The 23,484-nt window shown below is 35.3% G+C and overlaps 1 protein-coding gene across 1 annotated transcript; it reads left to right on the top strand.

Annotated features, from left to right (window-relative positions):
- The first annotated feature begins 17,814 nt into the window (after positions 1-17,814).
- LOC129903170 (probable fructokinase-5) lies at positions 17,815-22,105 on the top strand. The gene is made up of 5 exons (XM_055978672.1): positions 17,815-18,132; positions 19,108-19,518; positions 20,133-20,267; positions 20,356-20,472; positions 21,728-22,105. Exons 1-5 carry the CDS (start codon positions 17,956-17,958, stop codon positions 21,863-21,865), a joined length of 978 nt encoding a protein of 325 aa, XP_055834647.1. The 5' UTR covers positions 17,815-17,955; the 3' UTR covers positions 21,866-22,105.
- The last annotated feature ends 1,379 nt before the right edge of the window (positions 22,106-23,484 follow it).

Raw genomic sequence — 23,484 nt, 5'->3', positions numbered from 1 at the left:
AACCAAACTTTGTATAAAATTGACGATCTTTGAGAATTTGAAACAGAATCCTCAAATGATCAGCATGCCCTTCCTCACCCCGAGAGTAGATAAAAATATCATCAATAAACACAATAACAAACATATCCAAGTATTGTTTGAACACCCTATTCATCAAATCCATAGAAGTTGCATGGGCATTTGTTAGTCCAAAATACATAATGAAGAATTCAAAGTTATCATACCAAGTTCTAAAAGTCATTTTTAGAATATCACATTCCCTTACTCGAAGTTGATGATAACCCGATCGAAGATCAATCTTTAAAAATAGCATACTCTTTGAAGTTGATTGAATGAGTCATCAATCCTTAGAATATGATACTTATTCTTAATTGTGACCTTTTTCAATTTTCGATAGTCAATACACATGCAGAGAGAACTATCCTTTATTCTAACAAAGAGAATAGAGCACCGCATAGAGAGGTCTAATGAAACCCTTATCTAGCAAGTCCTTTAATTGATCCTTTAAATCTTTCAATTCTGCTAGAGCCATTTGGTAAGAAAGAATAGAGATAGGCTGAGTATCGGGGAGGACAGTGATACTAAAGTCTATTTCCCTTTTGAGAGAAATGCTTAGGAGATCATTGGGAAAAACTTTTGAAAACTCATTAACAACTGAAATTACTACCTTACTATTCTAGTATAGGCCCATTATGAAATTGAAACTTAACCACACGGATTCTATAACATATAGAGGCATAACATGCATTAAACTAATCCATGCCAAGGATAACATCAAAATTGATTATATCAAGCTCTACAAGATCAACGGAAGTGACTTTATGGAAAACTAAAATAGGATAATTTTTATACTCTTTTAGCCACAATTGAATCACCAATTGGAGTATAGACAAAAAAGTCTTTAGAAATATCTTGGGACTAAAAAATGATAGAGTAGCACCAGGATCTAATAATACATAAAAATCAAAGTCAATGACTTGCAACATACCAATCACAACATCGGGGGAATCCTCTAACTCCTGACAAGTTTTTTGAAGGCATATGTTTGGCGCTAACCGCCACCCGAAGTAGTAGCATGCTTATTCGGCCGATTTTAGCCTGAGTCTGAACCTAGGGTCTAGCCCCACTCCTACACTCTTTTGTATGATGACCCGACTTTCCAAACTTGTAGAAAATATACAAGCCCACTAAACACTCTCCCTTATAGTTTTTCCCACACTTCTTACATAGATGGATGACTTGACCACCTAGAGCTCCACCTTGTGCCTTAGGATTTGGCACCTTATCATTCTCAAATTTTGGATCCAGAGTATTTGAAACACCTTGGCCTTGAAACTTTTTACCTTGTCAAAAATGACCATTACCACCACCGAATTTGTTGTGAGAAAACCCACCTTCAAACCGAGCTCTCTTGGACTCCCTTACATTCCTCTCCTTAAGTATCTCTCCTTCAATTTGCTCAACATAATTCATGATCCTAGGGATGTCCATCTCTTGATGAGAATAGCCATTCAACATTCTTTCATAACCAAGTCCCACACTCCCAAAATAAACTTGCTCATTCCGGCATGAGAGTCAGTTACTAAGGATAGAGCATACTTAGATAAATTTATGAACTTGAGGTCACACTCCCTTACACTCATGGTTCCTTGCTTGATGTTAATAAATTTCAAACCTTAGCCTCCCTTAACTAAAGTGGAAAAAAGTGGTTAAGAAATGCAACTTTAAACTTTTTCCAACCTATGGGACTCTTTTTAACCCTTTTGCCTTTTCATTAGTTGTGCCACACTTGAGAGACACCTCTGAGTTGGTAGGCTTCCAATTTTTTCTTTTACTTCGAAGACACTAAGATAACTTCAACAATCTTGTATAATTCATGGACAATGTCTTGGGGATCCTTATCAACCTATCCATGCAAATCGAGAGGGTTCATTCTTGTAAAGTCTTTACCCTTGAAGCCGGAGTAGATACATTATGAGAAACAACTACTCCTTAGTTCATCTGAGTAGTCACGACTTGGGCTAACATCTTTAAAATGGCTCAGAACTCTGCCTTAGTCAGTTGTTCAGTCAAAAGAGCATTTGGAGCTTGTGGATCCTCTTTAACATTACTTCGAATGGGAGCTCTTCGTAGAGGCATGATTCTATAATCACAAAGGGAAAGTGTTAGAAGAGGAAACCTACATGATAAGATCATCAAAGAAGTGAAGTGTTTCCTTATATGCCTTATATCCTCCTATTCATAGGTGTAACACTCTTCACATCTATCAAAAAGACTCTCCTTGACATGGCATATTAGAATATCTAGGACACTAGAACCTTATCCTCTGATACAATGTTTGTTATGATATGACGTAGGGCTTAGTTATAACACGATAATTAGAATTAGGAATGACCCCAACCAAGACTCTTAGTATAACATTCATGAGCATCAATAAGGTTAATGTGGGAATAACACGATCAAAGGGTATGCTTAACTCAATAAAAGCATAAGTCTCAAAATGAGAAAAATGACAACATAGCCTTTTACCATCTAACATGCCTCTACTAACTCGATGGGGGCATAAGACACTCTCCTAGCTCACCCAAATAGACAACATATGAGTAATAAAGTAACAATTGTCAAATATAAAATAAGTTAAATGTCCTTGAACTTTGAGGACTCACCGATAGTAAGCCAATAGCAAGCACTATCCACGAGAGGGAGGAGGATGAGCGTGATCGTCGAACCCTACATTATGATACAATAAAGGAAACAAATATGTGTTAGTAGATATAATGCACTAAGTATGTGAAAAGATGCATGAACAACAAAGGTAGGATACAAACAAATGGGATTCAAGGCCAAAATATTTAAAACATGAGTAAAGTCATGAAAATATTGAAACATTTATCTCATTGGTCAATGCAACAAAATCTCATTATTATCATAAGAAATAACTCAATTGAAACTTTTGTGGGATAGGAACTTTAACCAACATATAAGACCATGCGAGCTAATACAAGGAATTTGATGACTCCCCATACTAAGAAGGGGGAGGCAACCTTGCCAGGGCATACTCCTTTAAGTAACTCTTTTAACTTTGCTATGTGGATCCACTAGTTGTATCATATTGGCATCTTTGAACCTACATGGGCAGCGTAATTTAAGAGTAATGGTTGCTTCTAGGATTCTCTTAGGTACCAAACCTTTGGTTACTGGACCAAACCCCACCTAATAATCCTCACAGTACTTAGTCATTGTCCCAACAGAACTCTCATAACATATGATCATAAACATCATAGAAAATGATAATAATAGATACATAACATAAGAATAGCTCATCTAGCATCATCATAGTGAACTCATAGGATAAGCTCATCTATCATATAACTCATGTAATGTGGGTGTAGGTCTTCCATCATCACATATGTTTATACATAAAACATCTTTAGGGACTTAACTTTCCCGATCACAAAATTGCTTGAAACATCATAGAATCATCAGTCATAAACATAATTGCATAAATCATCCTTAAACTCATTCTTAAAGATTTTATTGAAATAACTTAAAATTCATGATCATATCTCATAAATCATACTTGAAACTAGCACATAGAATGGATTATTGAAATTCAACTTGAAATCTTGCAATATGATGTGAATTATGTATAATTAGACTAATAGCATTGATGTATATCATAATTGAGAAGACACAAAGATGATCATAAAACTAAAGCTTTTAATTGAAGAAATATAATAGAATTTCAGAAGAAATCTTTGGGATTCTATGGGTGAAAGGTACCCATGGATGAAGTCCCACATACCTTTACCTTTGGATCCCTAAATTTAAGAGAATGGAAGCTTGACCCTAAAGAAATCCTTTGAATTGCTTGAGAAAAAAGAAGACTCGTGAGAGAAAACTCAGGAGAGAAACTTTTCTGATTTTGGGAATTATGTCAAAATGAGAGGGTTAAGGGATAGGTTAGTTAATAGTAATAATCTAGTCCCAAAACCATCCAGATTCATTAATGAAATGTAACACCCCAATTTTCTTTTTATGATTTTTCTAAAGGATTGCTAGGTGATCCACGTTATCTATGAAGTTCTATGTAAGCTATTGATTGGGATGTCTTACATAAAAAAGCTATTTGAGTACAGAGCTTAAGTAGCAAGGATTACATAGGATCTTAAAGTGAGACGAGATTACGAACCCATGGAAGAAGAAAAAGGAGGCATAGCACCTACTTGAAACAAGTAGGTGACACACCTACTTGGGGTTGACCCCACGCTGCCATGTGGAAGCTTTGGATTGGGTGCATGGATGAGGTGGAGCCCTAGGGGCTGGACACGTATCACCCCTAGGAGATGCCATGTGTCACACCTTAAGGAAGCATATATATATAAGTTAAGCCCTCCGATTTCGTTTCATCAATTAATTGTCTAAAGTATTCTTCGGTTAAGTAGCGGTGTTTAACAACGTAGAATTTATAGTTGGGGCAGTGAGGAGGTTCTTGTTCTTGGTAGCAAACTAATTTTTGGATATGACTCATGTTAGTAAAATTAGTATAACTACTTGTGTAAAGCTTCGTTTCAAGTGATTCAAGATGTTTTGGAAAAATATTTCATAGAGATATAACTTTCATTTAGTCTTGGAAATCCATTTTTGCTTTTAGCTGCTCAAAAAAGGGTGATGAAGTATAGGGGAACTGCTGCCCAGATTTTTTTTTGGAAATTCTACATGGACAACTATTGGTATTTTGGGCATATATTTTGTATAGAATTGCTATAGGGGTGATTCAAAATTGAATGCGACCCTAAGACACATGTATATAACTTTCATTGAGGCCACAAAGCCTATTTCCCCCATTTACCCCTTCAAAACTGAGCAACAATACAAGACAGTAGGCTGTCCAGAGTTGCAGTTTGAATAGTTTGGGCTGATTTTTATTAATTTCATGTTTAGTTTCGATATGATGAGACTCTTAAACTTAAGTAGATATTTGATTGTGTATTTAAGGTGTATATGTGCTTATACAAGTTAAGAGAAACTGTTTGACAAAGTGAATTTTGGTTGGTCTATGGCGGAGAGGAATTGAGCTCCTCGAGTTGTGGTAGAACCTGTTGTATGCTAAAACACCAAGGTTTGTATATAAACTTGAACTTAAAATATTTTATTTTCTGAAATTTGTAGTATTTTGATGGGTTGTTTCCTTGCTCCTTATTTTGTATTTTGGTATGACTATTATCTCAAGTATTGTAAAACTTTCACTAAACCGCCCACTTGTACGAATTGCTTGATCATTTTGTATTCTTGATGGGACTTTGTCTTTCTATTTATAGTGACTTGTCATCGATATTGGCATGCCTCTCAATTCAAATCTTTCCCATCTTAACTTTGGATTTACATTTTATCTTGACGATGGAGTTTCTTCCATTCTCGAATATGAGTGGAAAGCCACTTTCAACATGGTTCTTGATTCTCTTGATATTGGGTGATGACCCTTCTTGATATGGCCTGCAGTCCTTCTTTATTTCGGGGCTTCGGTCCATCTTGATATTGATTTTGCTTAGTGTGAAGGCATGAAGTACCTATTGGGCAAAATTGATTATTTGACAACTTTTTCGAATTAAATTATAAGTTCCTTGATACTTGAGCCTTCGAATATTGATATTGATTTTGAAACTCTTCAAGGTTTGTATTTGATACTTTGATATACTTGTTCACTTGGGCTTACTTTTACCTTATTGATCCACCTACGATGAACCAGGGAGTTGAACAATTTAATGGCTCCAAGCCCAAAGTTTTTACACCGCTAAGCTTTATGCTTAGCTATAGTTGTTTTCTATCGCAGGTAATATGCGGGATGAGGTATGAAGATGTCCATTTGGAGTAGACTTTTTGGAGCCTTGTGAAGATCACATCTGCATATGCATCTAGTTTTTGTAAATTTTTTGGAGGACTTGTACATGATACATATGGCTTGTGAAAACAAAACTATATGCTTGTAACTTGAACAGGGTGACTAGTTTTGCTATTTTGGAGTGTGCTTTTAACTCAAGTCATGCCTGTACTGCGTTATATGTTGTATTGTCATTTTGCACAAAGGAGGATAATAGTTTTGTAATAACTACTGATTCAAGTTTTGTGCGTTTTATGAACCCGCAACGATGTTGACTATTTGTGATTTAAAAAAAAAAAGTAAAACTACCTTTTGTCTCGTAAGTGGCATCCTCCCAAAGGGGGTGCTACATGAAATATGGGGAAATGACCAAAATAACCCCAACTTAAAGGTAAATCCACAACTCAAGATGGACCATCACCAAGGCCCGTGAAGGTGAATACGGGCATTGGTACCCATCATAGGGATGTATTACAACTTTAAAAAAGAGGCCTTTCCCACCACATAACCCATCAGAGTCTGTGAAGTCTAATACAACCCATAGTGGTTAGGACGTGGTCCCAAACTTTGAGTACAAATTTGTGGGTCTCAAGGTAGGGTTACTAGGGAGGGCACCATGACTCTTTCTGTTCACCAAGGCTGGTGTTGCTTACCATGGACCGTGGTCCTTATGGTGCACCCATTCTTACAAAGTTAGAGATCTAAACATCAACCCGTGGTGAGGAACACGACTCATGATAGCCTTCGTGGTCATCACCTATTGCCAAAGGCTGAGTTTTTCTAGAAAATCACATTTTGATCGTCATTTCACGACTTTCCCAATTTTGGTCTCTTAGATAGGGTGGTACTCTATGTCTTTCCCTTCTAACAATTATTCTTTGCGATGTTTAGAAATGTCCTCCATGAAGAGCTTCCGTACAAAGAAACAATCCCGGAATGATCGCTTGAATGAACAAGTCTCACATGCCGAGTTCTGAGCGACTTTCCAAGTTCCTACTCAAGAGTGATGGCACAAGCCAACTATGAGTTAGTTACTCCCATGAATCCAAATGTGGGTACGGAAGCAACAAAGGTTTGTGACTTTATAAGAATGAATCCTTTGGAGTTTTGGGGTTCCAAGGTGGACGAATATCCACAAGCATTTTTTGAGAGTATTCATAAGTTTGTGGATATAATAAGGGTTATCCCATTTGAGAGGGAGGAGTTGGCTACTTACCAATTGAAGGGCGTTGCTAGAATATGGTTTGATTAATGGAAGAGTTAGAGGCCTGGAGAGGTAGATCCCGTGATTTGGGAAGAATTCAAAGTAGTGTTTCTTGATTACCTTTTCCCATTGGAGTTGAGGAGGCCCAGATACAAGAGTTCATTAACCGCACGCAAGTAAATAAGAGTGTAAGTGATTATTCCCTCAAGTTCACCCAATTATAAAAGTATGCCCTATTTATGGTTGCTGACATGAGAGCTCGTATGAGCAAGTTTGTTTTGGGTGTGTCAGATTTTGTGTCTAAGGAATGCAAGATGGCTATATTTATTAGGAAAATTGATATCTCAACACTCATGACTCATGGATAGAAAATAGGGGATGAGAAACTAAGGGAGAAGGCTAGAGAGTCCTAAAATGAAAGTATCAATGGTGGTGATTCCTCTCATGCTAGATCCTTTAATGGTGGGCATCCTTAATTACGCCAAAGGTATTCCAGTCAAGTTTCTTCAAATACTCCTACTCTAAGGTTTGACAAGGATAGGGTTTCGAACTATATGCCTCAAGGAAAAGTTCCAAATCGCCTAGTTATGCCCATATGTAAAAAGTGTGGAAAGACTCACAAGGGAGAGTGTTTAGTGGGACTGAATGTGTGCTAAAGTTTTTGCAAGTTGGGTCATCATGCTAAGGAGTATAGAATTAAAAAAGGTTGTCCTCAAATCCAAGTTGCTCATGGAGGGTAAGTGCAATAAGGTTCCCACGCTCAACCAAAAGGTAATCAACGCAATAATCAGTTTTGTGCTCTTCATGCTAGGCAAGATGTGGAGGAGACTCCCGATATTGTGACCGGTATGTTATACTTCTAAAGGATCAATTGAAGGATTTTTTGGACAAGGGTTTTATTAGACCAAGTATATCCCCATGGGGTCTCTCATTTTGTTTATTAGAAAGGAGGATGGTTCACTTCACTGATAATTGAATAAGGTCATCATAAAGAACAAGTACCTTATTCTAAGGATAGGTGATTTGTTTGACCAATTGCAAGAGGCAAGTTCCTTCTATAAGACTGAACTCCCTTTCTCTTATCACCAACTAAGGGTGAGGGGGTTTGATATTCCCAAGATAGGGTTTTGAACAAGGTATTGCCATTAGGAATTCTTAGTCATGTCATTTAGTCTAACCAATTTCCTAGTGTTTTTATGGACTCGATGAATAGGGTATTAAATCAATACTTGGACATGTTCGTGATTGTATTTATTGACGATATTTTGGTTTCCTCCCGAAGTGAGGAGGATCATGCCAATCATTTGGTGATAGTATTACAAGTACTTAGAGATTGTCAATTATTTGCCAAGTTTAGCAAGTGTGAATTGTGGTTGATATCGGTTTCTTTTCTTTTTCACATTATGTCTGGTCAAGGGATTATGGTTAATCCTAAGAAAAACGAGGTTAATAATTGGCATAGACCTTTGTCTCCTTCTGATATTAGGAGCTTCTTGGATTTAGTCGGTTACTATAGAAGGTTCGTAGAAGGTTTTTCATTAATCTCTTTGCCTTTAACCAAGTGTACTTAAAAGAAATTAAAGTTCCAATGGTCGAAAGCTTGTGAGAAGAGTTTCCAAATGTTGAAGGGTTATCTAACTACCGCTCCTATTTTGACTTTACCGAAAGGGTTTGATGGCTTAGTTGTGTAATGTGATGCCTCAAGAATTCGACTTGGTTATGTTTTGATGCAACATGATAAGGTGATAGCCTATGCTTCTAGGCAACATAAGTTTCATGAAAGAAACTATCTAACTCATGACTTGGAACTAATGACGGTGTTTGCTTTGCATATTTGGAGACAATATCTTTATGGTGTTCATGTAGATATGTTTACCGATCACAAGAGCTTGCAATATGTTTTTAAGCAAAAGAACTTTAACCTTCGACAAAGGAGATGTCTTGAGTTGTTAAAAGATTACGTTATGGGTGTAACATACCATCCAAGTAAAGCTAATATGGTTGTTGATGCAGTTAGTAGATTTTCCATGAATAGTGTTACCCATGTTGAGGAGGATAAGAAAGATTTGGTTAGGGACATGCATAGATTGGCCCGTTTAAGGGTTTGTTTAGTTTATTCCCATGATGGAGGTATCATTCTTCAAAATAGTTTAGAATCTCTCTTATGGTGGATGTTAAGTCTAAACAAGATAATGATCTGGTGTTGGTTGAATTAAAGAAGTCAGTTTTCAAAAAAGCCATTGAAGATTTCTCCCAAGGTGGAGATAGTGTGCTGTGTTATTAAGGTCATTTTTGTGTACCCAATGTTGATGGTCTATGGGATTTAATATTGGAAGAGACCCATAGTTCTCAGTATTCAATTTTTTTGGGATGCACCAAGCTATATCATGATTTGAGGGAACTGTATTGGTGGAATGGAATGAAGAAGGACATAGCTGAATTTGTGGCAAGGTATCATAATTGTCAACAGGTGAAAGTTGAGTATAAAAATTTGGTAGTTTAGCTCAAGACATTGGAATTCCTACTTGGAAGTGGAAAGATGTGAATATGGACTTTATGATGGATTTGCCTTGTACTAAGAGACAACATGATTCTATTTGGATTCTTGTGGATTGAATGACTAAGTCGGTACATTTTCTACCTGTTAAGACTTCTTATAGTGCAAAGATTATGCTAAGTTGTATATTCGTGAGTTGGTAAGACTTTATAGTGTCCCCTTGTCTATTAGATTGGATCAAAGTACTCAATTCACCTCACATTTTTGGAAGTTATTTCAAAAGGTTTTTGGTACAATAGCCAATCCAAGTACCACTTTTCACCCTCAAAATGATGGTCAAGCTGAAAGAACGATTTAAACTTTGGAGGATATATTGAGGTAATGTGTCATTGATTTTAAGGAAAGTTGGGATGAGCATCTACCATTGATTGAGTTTGCATACAATAATATCTATCACTCTAGTATCCAAATGGCTCATTTTGAAGTTTTGTCTGGGAGAAGATGTAGGTCCCTGGTGGGATGGTTTGAAGTTGTTCAGATGGCGTTGATTGGTCCCAATTTGTTATTAGATTCAATGGATAAAGTAATGCTCATAAGATAAACATTGAAGACAACTCAAATTCGCCAAAAGTCATATTCGTACATAAGAAAAAGAGACCTTGAATTTGATATGGATGATTAATTTTATTTGAAGGTTTCACCTATCAAGGGTGTAATGCATTTTGGTAAGAAGAGAAAATTGAGCCTAGGTATGTTGGACCCTATAAGATATTAAAACATATTGGCAAGATGGCATACCATTTAGATTAGACATTTGAATTGTCTATGGTTCATCCGGTGTTTCATGTATCAATGTTGAGAAAGTTTGTGGATGATCTGAATTATATTGTGCCATTGGAAGATGTGAATGTTGAAGAGAACTTGACTTATGAGGAGGTTCTGATGGAAATTTTAGACGGACGAGTGAAGAGGCTAAGAAACAAAGAGGTTGCATTCATCAAGATATTGTGGAGAAATCAACAAGTAGAGAGTGCTACATCGGAAGTGGAAGCAGACATGATAAAGTGATATATGTACCTCTTTCCTTCCACTCAAGCTTAAGTTATTTGGTTGCTCTTACTCAAGTCATCTCAATTCCTATGTTTCAGTCTTCCTATGTCTTTATATGCATGTACGTTCATGAAGATTTATTTTAAAAGTCATATTTTATGTTAATGTTTGAAAATCTCATGGTCTATGCATTTTGATGTGTCATTACGTTTATGTTGGGTTGCTAGTCCTCTTTCAGAGTTCTTTCTATGCTAATTGAATCTCATTCGAGGATGAATGTTCCAAATGGGAGATATTGTAAGTCTATGACTTGACCTACGATTCATCACATGAGTCTTAGGAATGACTCATACGGTTAGTATTAAAGAAGGAAGGGTGGCTAAGTCTGAATGAAAGTCTACATGTTAAGTTGATGACTTGTAGACCAGTTGACGACTCATAATATTGAATCGTAGAGGAACTTTAGAGACTCAAGTCTGCAGGTTTTTCAGAACCTCCAGGATGAATTGGATCTATGACCCATAAGACTTTTGATGACTCGTAAGAATGAGTCATAGGGTTGATTGAGCGACTCAGTTCTTAGGGTTTTTCAGAACCAATAGGATGGGCCAAATCTACAAGTCGTATAACTTGTTACGACTCATAGAAACCCATTCGTAGGGTCTTTCAAGATTAATTAATAGGGGTATTTTGGTCTTTCACCAATTTTAATTCAATGTATCTAGAAACTTTTATGGCACGTTCAGAACCTATAAATCCCTCAACACTTAAATTTACTCCTAGTCCAATTCATTCTCAAAAATCCATAAGATAATCAAAGCAATTATCTCAAGGTGCTCTCTTATAATTCAAGTTGGGCTTTCAAGAACACAAGTTTTCTCTTCCAAATTCAAAGCTAGATTCATCAAGGTATGTGGGATTTGATCTATGGGTTCCTTTCACCTATGGATTCCCAAGATTTTCCTCAAAATATCTCTTCAATTTTAAACACATTCTAACCCTAGGTTGATGTTATTATGTTGGGTTGTTTCAATTATGTTTTTACTTATCTTCAATGATTATTACAAGCATGGTTCTATATTAATTGCATGAATTCAAGTTTGTTTCAAAAATGCCCATGCATAAAGCTAGTTTCAATGATGATTTTCATGAATTATGATTATGATTTTCAATGAGTTTCAAAGAAAGATGTTTATGAGAGAAGTTGAGACTTATGAATAATTGATGATGTAAGACCCTGTAAGTCAAAAAAGTTGAAACGAAAGAACAAACTTTATAAAATGGACTGAAAGAGGTTCTACGACTCAACCTACCAGTCGTAGGTGCTTTTATGAGTCGTAGGACTGACTCGTAGAAGTAATGTTGAAGTTGGTAATTTGACTAAGGGGGGAATTTAGTCTACAAGCCAAGTTATGTCAAGTAGAAAGTAGTACAAGTCGTAGAAGTGACTCATAGAGAAAGTTTAGAGACTCAGTCTTCCGAATTTCTCAGTTCCTGTAGGACGAGTCCCTTTTATGAATCATAGACGATTTTATGACTCGTAAAGATGAGTCATAGTAAAAGTACTGAGGTCCAGTTCTCAGGGCTTTCTCAAACCCTATAGTATGAGTCATTTGTATGACTCGTCGACCTTGTTATAAATTATAAGGATGGTTCGTAGGGTCTTCTGGCCAGATTTTAAAAAGGGGTATTTAGGTCTTTTCCCATAATTTATCATCATCTTATGGTCATTTTGGGGCTGAATCTACCCTATCTAATGAACCTAAACATCCCCGAAACCCTCATTCTCACACTTAGTCTCAAACTCACAAAACCCTTCCTTTTCAATTTTCTCTCTAGGTCTTCTCTATCTCCAGCAAAGTCTAGGATTCATCAAGAAAAAGTCTCCATTTTCAGGCTTGCATTAGGGCTTTATTCCCTAAGGTATGTTGGTCTTTATTCATGGGTCCTTCCACCCATGAATTCCAAGTATTTTCTAACTTAATAGCTCAACTTCAATTGTCAATTTTATGGGTTTTCATATGATGATTCCAAATGCATAGATTATTGAGTATTACTCTCATGCATGCTAGCATTGATTTCAATGTTCAAAAGTTGTATTGAATAGAACCCACCTAGTTTTACTATATTTTCAATGAGTTTGACTTGAAAGCTTTTGACTCCAAATGAATGTTTATGAAATTAATGTCTATAATCAAAAGGGAGTCCTATGAAATGAAAGAATGATGAAATGATGTCAATGATTGATTATTATGCAACAAAGAAAATTCTTGCATATTTGAATTACCAAAGATTTTAATGATCTATTCTACCGCATGATGATTTAATGTCTCAAACTCTATGTATGCTTATGTTACTATGATATCCTATCCTGTGGGATTTGACTTAACATGGAATAGGGCATTGAGGTGGGATTCGGTAAGGTAATCATATTAGAAACCCCTTGTCTCATTAAACATGTGCCAACATAAGAGGCTTTTAGGCTTTTAGGCTAGTGGATCCACGTATGGACATCTACAGTTAAAGTTAACAAAATGAATGATGTCTTATGGAGTTCTAACCAGAAAGTAGTCTCCCCGTTCTAATGTAGGGGGTTATGTTGGATTCCATGTAATAGCCCGCATGGTCTTAATCTCAATTATAGTCATCTTCCCATAAATGAAGGTTTCAAATGCTATTTACCTGATATCTCCTGCATGCATCTACTCATGTACTTTACCTTATAATGTTTTAATGTTTTTCATTGATATTCATGCCTATATACATAGTACATTCAAAGTACTAACGCATACTCTTTTTCCTACATGATATCACCATGTAGGGAGAGACGCTCCTCCCCATTCTCTTCCACGTGGCTAGTAAAGATCGTTGAAGGTTACTATTGGATGAGTTCCCTTGTTTCAGTAACTATACTCCTTTATCTTTCTAGCTAATGATATGTCGAGCCTTTAGACCTTCATTATGACATTTCATTTTAATTTTTTGAAGGTGAGGTAGGGACATGTCTTAGCCCTTGCCAAGACTATTAGTAGAGGTATGTTTTGACCCAAATATATGATAATCTAAGGTTAATGATGAGTTTTATTCTATGATGTTCTCCCTTAGTCCCATTTTTCCATTTTTATTTCCATTTATGTTTCATTGTTATTACCTATGAAAGGCTAAATGAGTGCTAAGAGGCTTCGGTGAAGTACCACGGGGTTCCTCATTCTCCGTGTCACTTCTAAGCCCTAGACTTGGATCGTGAAAGATGAAAGTTATAATAACGTTTCAATGATGATTCAAGAAGTTATTATGGTGTGTAATAATTACAATTCTCACACAATTATTTTCTAAGGGTGATAAATACAATTCTCATCAAAGTTATGGATTCTTATGAATCACTAAGGTAATGAACTACTCTTATGACTATTTTTCATGATGATGTTATTCATAATGTATCAATGTTTTAATGAATTCCATTAGGATATTGACTAAGCACCGAGAGGAATTTTAGGTGGGGTTCGGTCTGGTAACCGAAGGTTTGTTATCCAAGAGAATCCTAGTTGCAACCTAAAGTCCCAAACTATGTTACCTCCGTAGGTTTCCTTTGTGGCCTAGCTAGTGGATCTACATATATCTCATGATGTTAAGATATTCTCACAGAGTCTACCTTGGAAAGTAGCCTCTCTCTTCTTGATGTGGGAGTTACATTAGATTCAATATTATAGCTCGCATGGTCATAGATGTCGATTAAAGGTCATATCCCTCACAAGATATATGAAATGATGTAATTTTTATTATGATGTTATGATGTATTGAACATAATCTTTGAATATGATTATATCACATACTTAATACATTTTATGTACTAACATATACTTTTGCCTATATTTTCTTATAATGTAGGGACGAACGATCACGTTACGCATCCTATTCATGGCTAGAGCTTGTCTACTATTTCTATAGAGTTGGTGAGTCCTCAATGAGGAAAAGACATTTCTTCATATTGTTACTCTTGACTCATTTATGTTAGGGTGAACTAGGAGCTTGTCCTAAGCCCCCGTCTAGTTATAGAGGCATATTTTAGACATAGAAGTTGATGTAGTCTTCTTTCGAGATATGTTTTGAGTTCCTTCTATTCTTAAAACTTTATGGTTATGAGTTGATATTCCACTTGATTCATTATGTTTATTTGACCTTATGAATGCGATGTACACTAAGAGGCTTGGTTGGGATCCATTGGGCTCCCGATAGCCGTGGCACTCCTAGGGTCTAATTTGAGGTATGACAATGTTACGCCCCGAGTCTCACCCTAAGCGTGACCTGTACTTGAAAACCATTGCTGGTTCCCCAATTAATCCTTGGCTGGCTAACGACCAAGTGGAAGACTTAACTCACAAGAAAATCTAAATCGGATGGCAATTCAAAAGCATAAGCATCACTTATTAAATAATAGTCTTAAAATACTCTGAATATTGTATAACTCACTGTTAAAAACATAATCTCAGAAAACTGAAAATAAAACTCAACTCAATCTATGAAGCCTCTAATGACTCTAGATAGATATAGGGACAGGCCCATGGCTAGCTTAAGGAGTAATAATGATGAAACAAGAAACTAAAGAAGCTCCTCCGAAAGTAAGGAGGTCTCACTAAGAAACTAGATGATTGTGATCTTTAACGATGCACTTGTTGAGAATCTCTAACACTTATATCTGCATAATGAAATGATGCATTGTCGAAAGACGTCAGTACATAAAATGTACGGTATGTAAAATAGCTGAAAGAAAACATACTCACTGAATACTAAACTTGAATGAATACTGAAGTAATTCAACTCAAATAAATCATGAAATTATGAGAATAAGTCAGTGTTTTACAAAATATTCGTAAGTGAATGCAACTGAGTATAAAAAAATAATGTTTACTCTTTGGGAAGTTTCTCTAACCGGAAACCATAACGATTAGCATCGTGATGATACAATAGATTGTTCTTATTGTCATAACCGTCCAATACCTTGCCAGCATAACGACACAAACTCAACTCATGGATCCATATAAAAGTCTATATCATGGACTGAAGTGAGGAGTTGCCCGAACTAGCAACACGGTCCTATTTTACGCTGGCTATGTAGTTTATGGAGCTTGAGTTATCTAAACTCTTACCTAAATAGGAGCTCAATAAAACTCCCAAAAAATATATAATAATGCTCATATACTCAGATGAGTGAAAATACTCAAAACTAATTTCTCATTTAGTCTCATTAGACATTACTCAGTTTAACTCAACTATTCTCAAACTCACTACATTCTCTTTAAAATAGTTATACTTCTCAATCTAAGAAAACGCATAAAAATATAGCTTTGTTTCTCAACTTAATCTCAACATAAATAAATGCATAATTGTCTAACTCATTGAGGCATGATAAGAATCATGCATAAACTTAGTAATATAAAGTTTAATAACTCAGGTGATATAATATCTTCAAAACTTCTTTCTCAATTAAGACATGAAAATACCATTCTTTAACTCAATAATGCATAAAAGGAACTTGTAAATACTCAAACACGGTTCATGTGAATGTAAGCATGAAACCCAATTAAAGAACTCAAAGTATGGGAATAATTGCAATAGAATTGAATATGCAGAGGACTCAATGAGAAATAATCATAACTATCTCGTAACCCAATATAAAAGGATTAAACTCAAACTTAAACTCATACTGACTGAACGAAGATGTAGTATGCGTGGACGAACTTAGTCTGATGTTATGATTAGCCTTACATGCCCGGAAGAACGATGTTCTTTGCAAATATAGAAGAACTTTATTAATACGCTTGAACCCTAGCATTTTTCTCCTCTCCAATCCTTGATCTAAATCTTCTAAGTTGTAATGAGAGAAAAATCACGTAGGGTACTGTTAAGAGACTCCCTTTAGCCTTAATATGTCAGGGTTTTGGCTTGGGAAAGGTAAAAAAAATCAAACTACTTCATTAAAACTATCACTGGGTCATTTATGGGTCGACCTACAGACCTTAGGAACTCCAACGGACTGTAAAAGACCCCTCATAGAATTTGACTGATAAAATTTGGACTTACTGGAAATTGCCAAGTTTCTACGAGCCCTTTCTACGGGTCATAGACCCTTTGATGAGTCATGAAAAATGCTCATGGCAGTACTCAGTATACTGAGGTTTAGGGTTCTACAAACCCTTACCTTGATCTTAGAAACATGGTGCAATTTCCAGTAGTTACTAGAATTGCAAGGTTGGGTCCATGAGATCCCCTACAGGTCGTTAACTGTCTTACTATTCGTAAGAAGTGGTTTGTCGAATGGGTCTTAGACTGGCCCATAGGGTCACAATATGAACACTTCCTATGGTACGTAAAAACTTCTATGGGTCGTACAAGCTATCCCTATGAGTGTCTTAGAAGCATTTAATCTTTACCATGTCTTGGAGGGTTCTACGAGTCCCTCCTTTGGGTCGTAGATGGTACACGTACAAGCCATCTGTGCAAAATTGAGTTCGTTTCTAATGTTCTTCGGGACTAAACTAAGATAGAATATTTTGGGTTTTACACACTACTAATATTTATTCATGTTGGGTCCCTCTTATTTGGCGAAATAGTCTACCCTTCTATTTAAAATTAAAATTCGTTAATTTCAATAATAATTTTGAAATATTGCAAAATCTTTTCATATTTCTTAAATTTCTTAACTAGTCAAACTATATATCACAAATACTGTAACAAACCGAGTATTATTTTCATTTACCCAACAAAAGCTGATAATCATATATATAACAATAATTTTGTCAAACTACTCCTCAGTTTCATTTCTTTTCCTATTTTAACATGTAAGATTTTTGTATTATCTAGCCTGCGTTAAATATATACTAAGTGTACCAAAATATTATTTAATCTTTTTATATCAATCATGTTATGTGAAAAGTTGAGATTAAATATTTGTTAAAAAGAACTTATTTTTGAAACAAACAAAAAATAAAATAGCAGGTCAAATAAATTAAAACAAAAAATTAAATAGTAGTAAATATTTATTACTTTTTTTTGTTACTATGGATGCGGGAAAACAAGTAAAAAGAAGATATAATATCGGCAGAAGGTTTGGTGGGAGGATGAGTAGGGAGTTTGTTAGGAACAAATCAAGATCCCTATTCAAAGTATGGGAAGTGTTTGCGATCTATTTAAACAGTTAAAAATTTCTGATGTAATTTCCACTAATATAGTTTACATAGACAGATTGCTACTACTTTTTACATTTTCTTTCTTCTTCAATCCTGCATTGTGTAAAAAACCTATAGTGAGTTGAAAGGTTCAGTAATGTCTAAGCCAGCAGAGATAGTGTGTTTCGGTGAGATGTTGATCGATTTCGTTCCTGATTCTGCCGGAGTCTCCTTAGCAGAGTCTACAGGCTTTCTAAAAGCCCCCGGAGGTGCCCCTGCCAATGTTGCTTGCGCCATTACAAAACTTGATGGCACCTCTGCCTTCATTGGCAAGGTACGTCCTGTTTTATTATTTCATTTTTTAACAACTTAGTATTACAATTTCAAGAGTTAGAATTTATTTATTTTTTAATCACGATTTTTAAAAATATTTTCCATTGGTGTTCTAACCATTATAAATACATTTTATGTACGTATTTTTTGAGTATGTAGATTTTCTTCTAAAATTCTTAAAATTATGTCTCACTTACTGTTTAGTTGAGGCCGAATTACTAATTGGGAAACTTTAAAATACAAATAAGGCAAAAATTATTTTTGTGGTAGACTGCAGGCGTAGACATATAAATCTTTTGAATCTCCCTGACACAATAAAAGTTTTCATTGTGGTGGAAATATAGTCCAAATTTTTTTTAGATCATAGGGTTATATGTTTTGAATGTTTTGTTAAACTTTTCTCCTTCTGTCTCTTATCTATTGTGTTACCGGTAGTATTTGGGGAAACGTTTTGTCTTAAGAGACATTATCTGAGTTTAATTTTATGCATTGAGGAAATACTTTTTTGTCTCAATTTAAGTGTCTTAATTTTCTAAAGTTATCCCTAATTAATTATAAAAAACATACTTGACGTATCATCATAGTCCGAATAAGAAATGAAAACAACGAATTGTTAAGGTACATTTTGACAAACATTTAATGATAATTCAGATAAAAAACACATGCACTTGATAGTTCAAATATGAAACTCTAAAAATCAATATACATATTTTTTACTCAAAAAAGTCTGTTCTTTTATTTTTGATAAGTTGATAATCCAAACATCCTAAATAAAAAGTTCAAAATCACAAGAAAAGAATATTTAAGTGCATTACACATCTTTAATAAATGACCATAAAATTAAAAAATTATGTTTTTTGTCATTTGCACCGAGATTAGCAATAAGAATTTTTTAATATTATTTGCTTTCAATTATTTTGAACTCTCCAATATATAGGTGTTAGGTTTGTTACTCAAGCATAATTAATTGGTTCAGGTGGGAGACGATGAGTTTGGGCGGATGTTGGTAGATATATTGAAGAGTAATAGGGTGAACAGCGAAGGAGTGTGCTTTGACACGCAGGCAAGGACAGCTCTGGCGTTTGTGACACTGAAGAGAGACGGAGAGAGGGAGTTCATGTTCTACAGAAACCCTAGTGCAGACATGCTGCTCAAGGAGTCTGAGTTAAACTTGGGTCTCATCAAGAAGGCTAAGATCTTTCACTATGGTTCAATTAGCTTAATCTCCGAGCCTTGCAGGTCCGCTCACATGGTTGCCATGAAAGCTGCGAAAGATGCAGGTGTCCTACTCTCATACGACCCCAATGTTCGCCTTCCTCTCTGGCCTTCCCCTGAAACTGCCAGAGAAGGAATTCGAAGCATTTGGCATGAAGCTGATTTTATCAAGGTACGTACTCTTCTTTTAAGCACCTGAATGAATATACAATATATGGTTAATGTCAAAGTTTCTCTTGTTGTAGTATATCAAACTAACATTGATGATTTTAAAACATAATTAATAATAAGCATGGAAAATAATAGGCATGTTAATTTTGATCTAGTAAGAAATCAAAAGCTACGTGACCATTTATTTGTTGTACTATGTATTTCTATTTAAGAGTGTCGCGAAAAGACTGGCTTCCTCATTTTTACAATTGAGAAACTCGTGCAGATCATTTTCAACATTAAAAACCTTTTTTGAATCATCGAAAACACAACTTTTACGTTATTTTGTACATAATATACTATATAGAATATGTTTTTCAAAAACAGAGTCAGGTTCAAACAGATGTAAATATGTGATAGGCCAACTCCAAGATAAATTAGTGGCTAAGCAAAATCTAATAAATAGAATACTAGTGCAAGAAATTCCTCAATACTTAGGGGAAATAGGTTAGGAATAGGAATTATAGTCCCCATAAAATGACACCACCTTCTTTAAAAGAGTGGTTAAATTACAGAGACCAATAATAGGTTATTCCAAAACAATATTGTAATTAAATGTGAATTTTGTGATAAAAGGTTAGTGATGATGAGGTAAATTTCCTCACACAAAAAGATCCAGAAAAGGAAGAGACTGTAATGTCATTATGGCATGACCGCTTGAAGCTTCTTATTGTTACAGATGGCGATAAGGGTTGCAGATACTTCACAAGGGTAACTTCTTAACATTTTCCCTATTTTTAAAAATTTGTTTAGTTTCTTTTCAAAGACTGATGATATGTTCCTTTACTATGATAAAAAGAGTTACAAAGGAAAAGTTAGTGGGTTCCCTGTTAAGACGGTAGACACCACAGGAGCTGGAGATGCTTTTGTAGGTTCCCTTTTGGTTTCCATCGCCAAAGATCAATCAATTTTCCAGGTATAAATCTATGGTTTTCAAGTCAATATATTTTTGTATCTACTTTAATTATTGACAAGAATCTTTTAAATTTGGTTAAAACGTATGTTGTCGGTATAACCTTTAATATACCAAAATTCTTTTGAAACTACTGTCAGCGTTTTCACGTTTACATGAGTATTTAACATGTACTCAACTTCTAATTGTTTGACATATAGTTTCTCGAATTACATTCGTTCTTGAAAGAAAACAAGAAGACGATCTATATATGTGAACTAACTAGTTGGGATTAGCGTTATTTGTTATGGATACACTTACATTTGTTCCGTTGTTTCACTACAGTCTCTTAATTGATTGGTTAGAAACAGGGTTGTTAAAATGTATTTTTTTTTAAAAAAATAGTAACCATCCAATCCAACCTATTAAATATGGGTTGAATAACCAACCAATTTAAAATGAATCAACTATGATAATGTCTATATTATCCATTAAGAAATGGATATCAAGATATATATTATGGATATTCGCATTATCAATATCCAGTTATCAGCCTTTTTTCATATGTTTTTGTATTCTTGGAATCCAATCTTATTTTGACTTTTAGCTTGTGTCCTCACCCTGCCATGGATAATATGAACATCCATATTAGTCGTTAATTCATTTTTTATCCATGTTAAACATGACCATATTGAGTATTTTATACATTTCTATTTAACCCATTTCGAGCCGCCCATATCCAATCTGACTCGTATGTTGCCACTCTATGTCAAAATATTTATTGTAGTGTAGAGGTTGAGATTTACTTTAAAGAATTTGTTATTTTTATTTAAAGATAAATTATTAGTAAACATTAAGCAACATGGATACTAGAGATTTTTATAACCATACCGAAGAAATGTTGAAAAGGTGTAGTCGTTAGTTTTGAAAGGATTGAAAAATAAACTATGAAGGGGAATTTGAATCCTTCACTTACACATATCCCTTTCACTTGCTTCCTTATTGAACACTAACAACAATAGTTTTCCCTCCACCTATCCCTTATTTCTATCCTAATTAAGAATTCGTAAACTATATATATTAAATCCTATAAACTTAATTAAAATTTCATGGCATTTGGAATATTGGTATTTTGAAAGTAATGCTATTTCACATTTATATATGGACTAAGATATTGCTTGCAGAATACTATTTTCTTCATTCCTTTAAACTATTCAGCCTTTTCGAATGATTGTTGATGGGACAACTAATATTGAAGAGATGAACTGTGCTTGTGTAGGATGAAGAAAAATTGAAGAATGCCTTGAAATTTGCCAATGCTTGTGGTGCAATCAGTACAACTCAAAAGGGAGCCATTCCAGCATTGCCATCTACATCTGATGCTCAAGGACTTGTGGCTGGTTCCAAGGCTTACTAAAAATTCCTATCTAGTTATCATCTTCTTTTTATTGTCTTATCTAATTTCCAATTGACACCATTTATCCAAATTAATAAGTTTTGCAGACAATATATTTAAGCTCAAAGCAGTCATTCCTATTCTAATTGGGTGTGATTTCTTGTGTCGAAAGGCTTGTTGGCATAAATATTATTTTTTTCATTGTTTGGTAGGGTGTATAAGAATAATGTTAAATAGAGTGTATTGACAATGCTTGTATTACTTATTCTTGCATAAATGTAATGACTCTCCAGGTCATTTTTGAATTTAAGAGCGACCCCAAGTCATTTATGACTTGCTGGCACTGACTGCTCGCTCGCCTGGTCGTTCATTTAGGTTTTAGGCCCGCTTCCCTATTTTGGAGCTTTTATAACTTAAAAAGTTGACTTCGCTCATAACTTCAGGAAAACGACCTCAGAACGAAATTTTGACGGTTCCATCGGCCCTGGATTGACCAAATTAGGCTAGTAGCATAGACTGCATGAGTACCGAGGCAATCAGTACGAATTTAGGACCATTAGGCGCTTTTGCTTTTGAAATTTGGCATATAGTCGTCTTTGGTCAACATTCTTTAAAAATATGCTCGGATGAATATTCTGATGGCCGAGTTAACTTTGGAATATTGAGTTTGGTCTAGCACGACCCTTCATTCGCTTCCCGAGGCTTTCGGTCTAATCTGGAGGCCCTTTGTTAAATTTGGCTCAAAATGGCCCTTGGGTGTGGGACTCACTCTCAGTCGTAACTACCTCGTATGAAAATTTTGACTGAGCCAATGAGTTCAGAATATCAAATTTTATGGGGTAGCATATCTTGTTTGCATGCACATAATTTTGAACGAATTTCGAGCACCCTATCACACTATTTGAACATGAGAAATATTAACTTTTTAGCTGCAATCTGGTGCAGGTGGATTGCCTTATCACGTTCGCGAAGGTTCAATCGCGATCGCGATAAAGAGTTGACTGGAGTTTGACCCAATTGGTTTTTGTGAACGCGAAAACTTACCCTCGCGATTGCGGTAGTCTGTTTAGGAGATGGTCGCGATCGCGAAGAGCTACTCCATGTCTTTTAATTAAGACCAGAAACACGAACTCAACCATAACTCCCATCTTTACACTTTGATTTCTCCTCCATTTCTTACTCAAATCAGGGGATTCAAAAGTCCAAATTAAAAAGAATTCTGTGGGAAATCCAATGGTGAGCTCATAAACTTGAGGAGAATTTTAGTGTGAGGTAAGATTTCGTAATTGGCTACTGATTTAGTTATTTTCGGAGTGATATTTTATTGAACTTTGGAGAATTGTAACTTGGCCAATTTAACTCTATTTTTAGTGATTTTTAGGTTAGATTGCAAGGTTTTTAATAAGGAAAATCATGGTATATTTGATTTGGATCGTGGGGGTGTCGTTTGTGAGAAAAAGCCGTATAAAGTTGCTACTATTTTCCTCTTTTAGTTTGAATTTTTTGAATTTTTGTTGCATGCTCGTTTTGAGTCGTTTCCCAACCCCGTATTATTTATCAAATTGATTTGTGAGCTTGGAGTGCTGCTTTGAAACTATTTTTGGGGTCACTTCCAGAATTTCAGATGCGGGTCCCCTATT

This window comes from Solanum dulcamara, chromosome 9, assembly GCF_947179165.1.
Source record: "Solanum dulcamara chromosome 9, daSolDulc1.2, whole genome shotgun sequence".
Taxonomy (NCBI): domain Eukaryota; kingdom Viridiplantae; phylum Streptophyta; class Magnoliopsida; order Solanales; family Solanaceae; genus Solanum; species Solanum dulcamara.
This window is presented reverse-complemented; position numbering and strand designations above follow the sequence as displayed.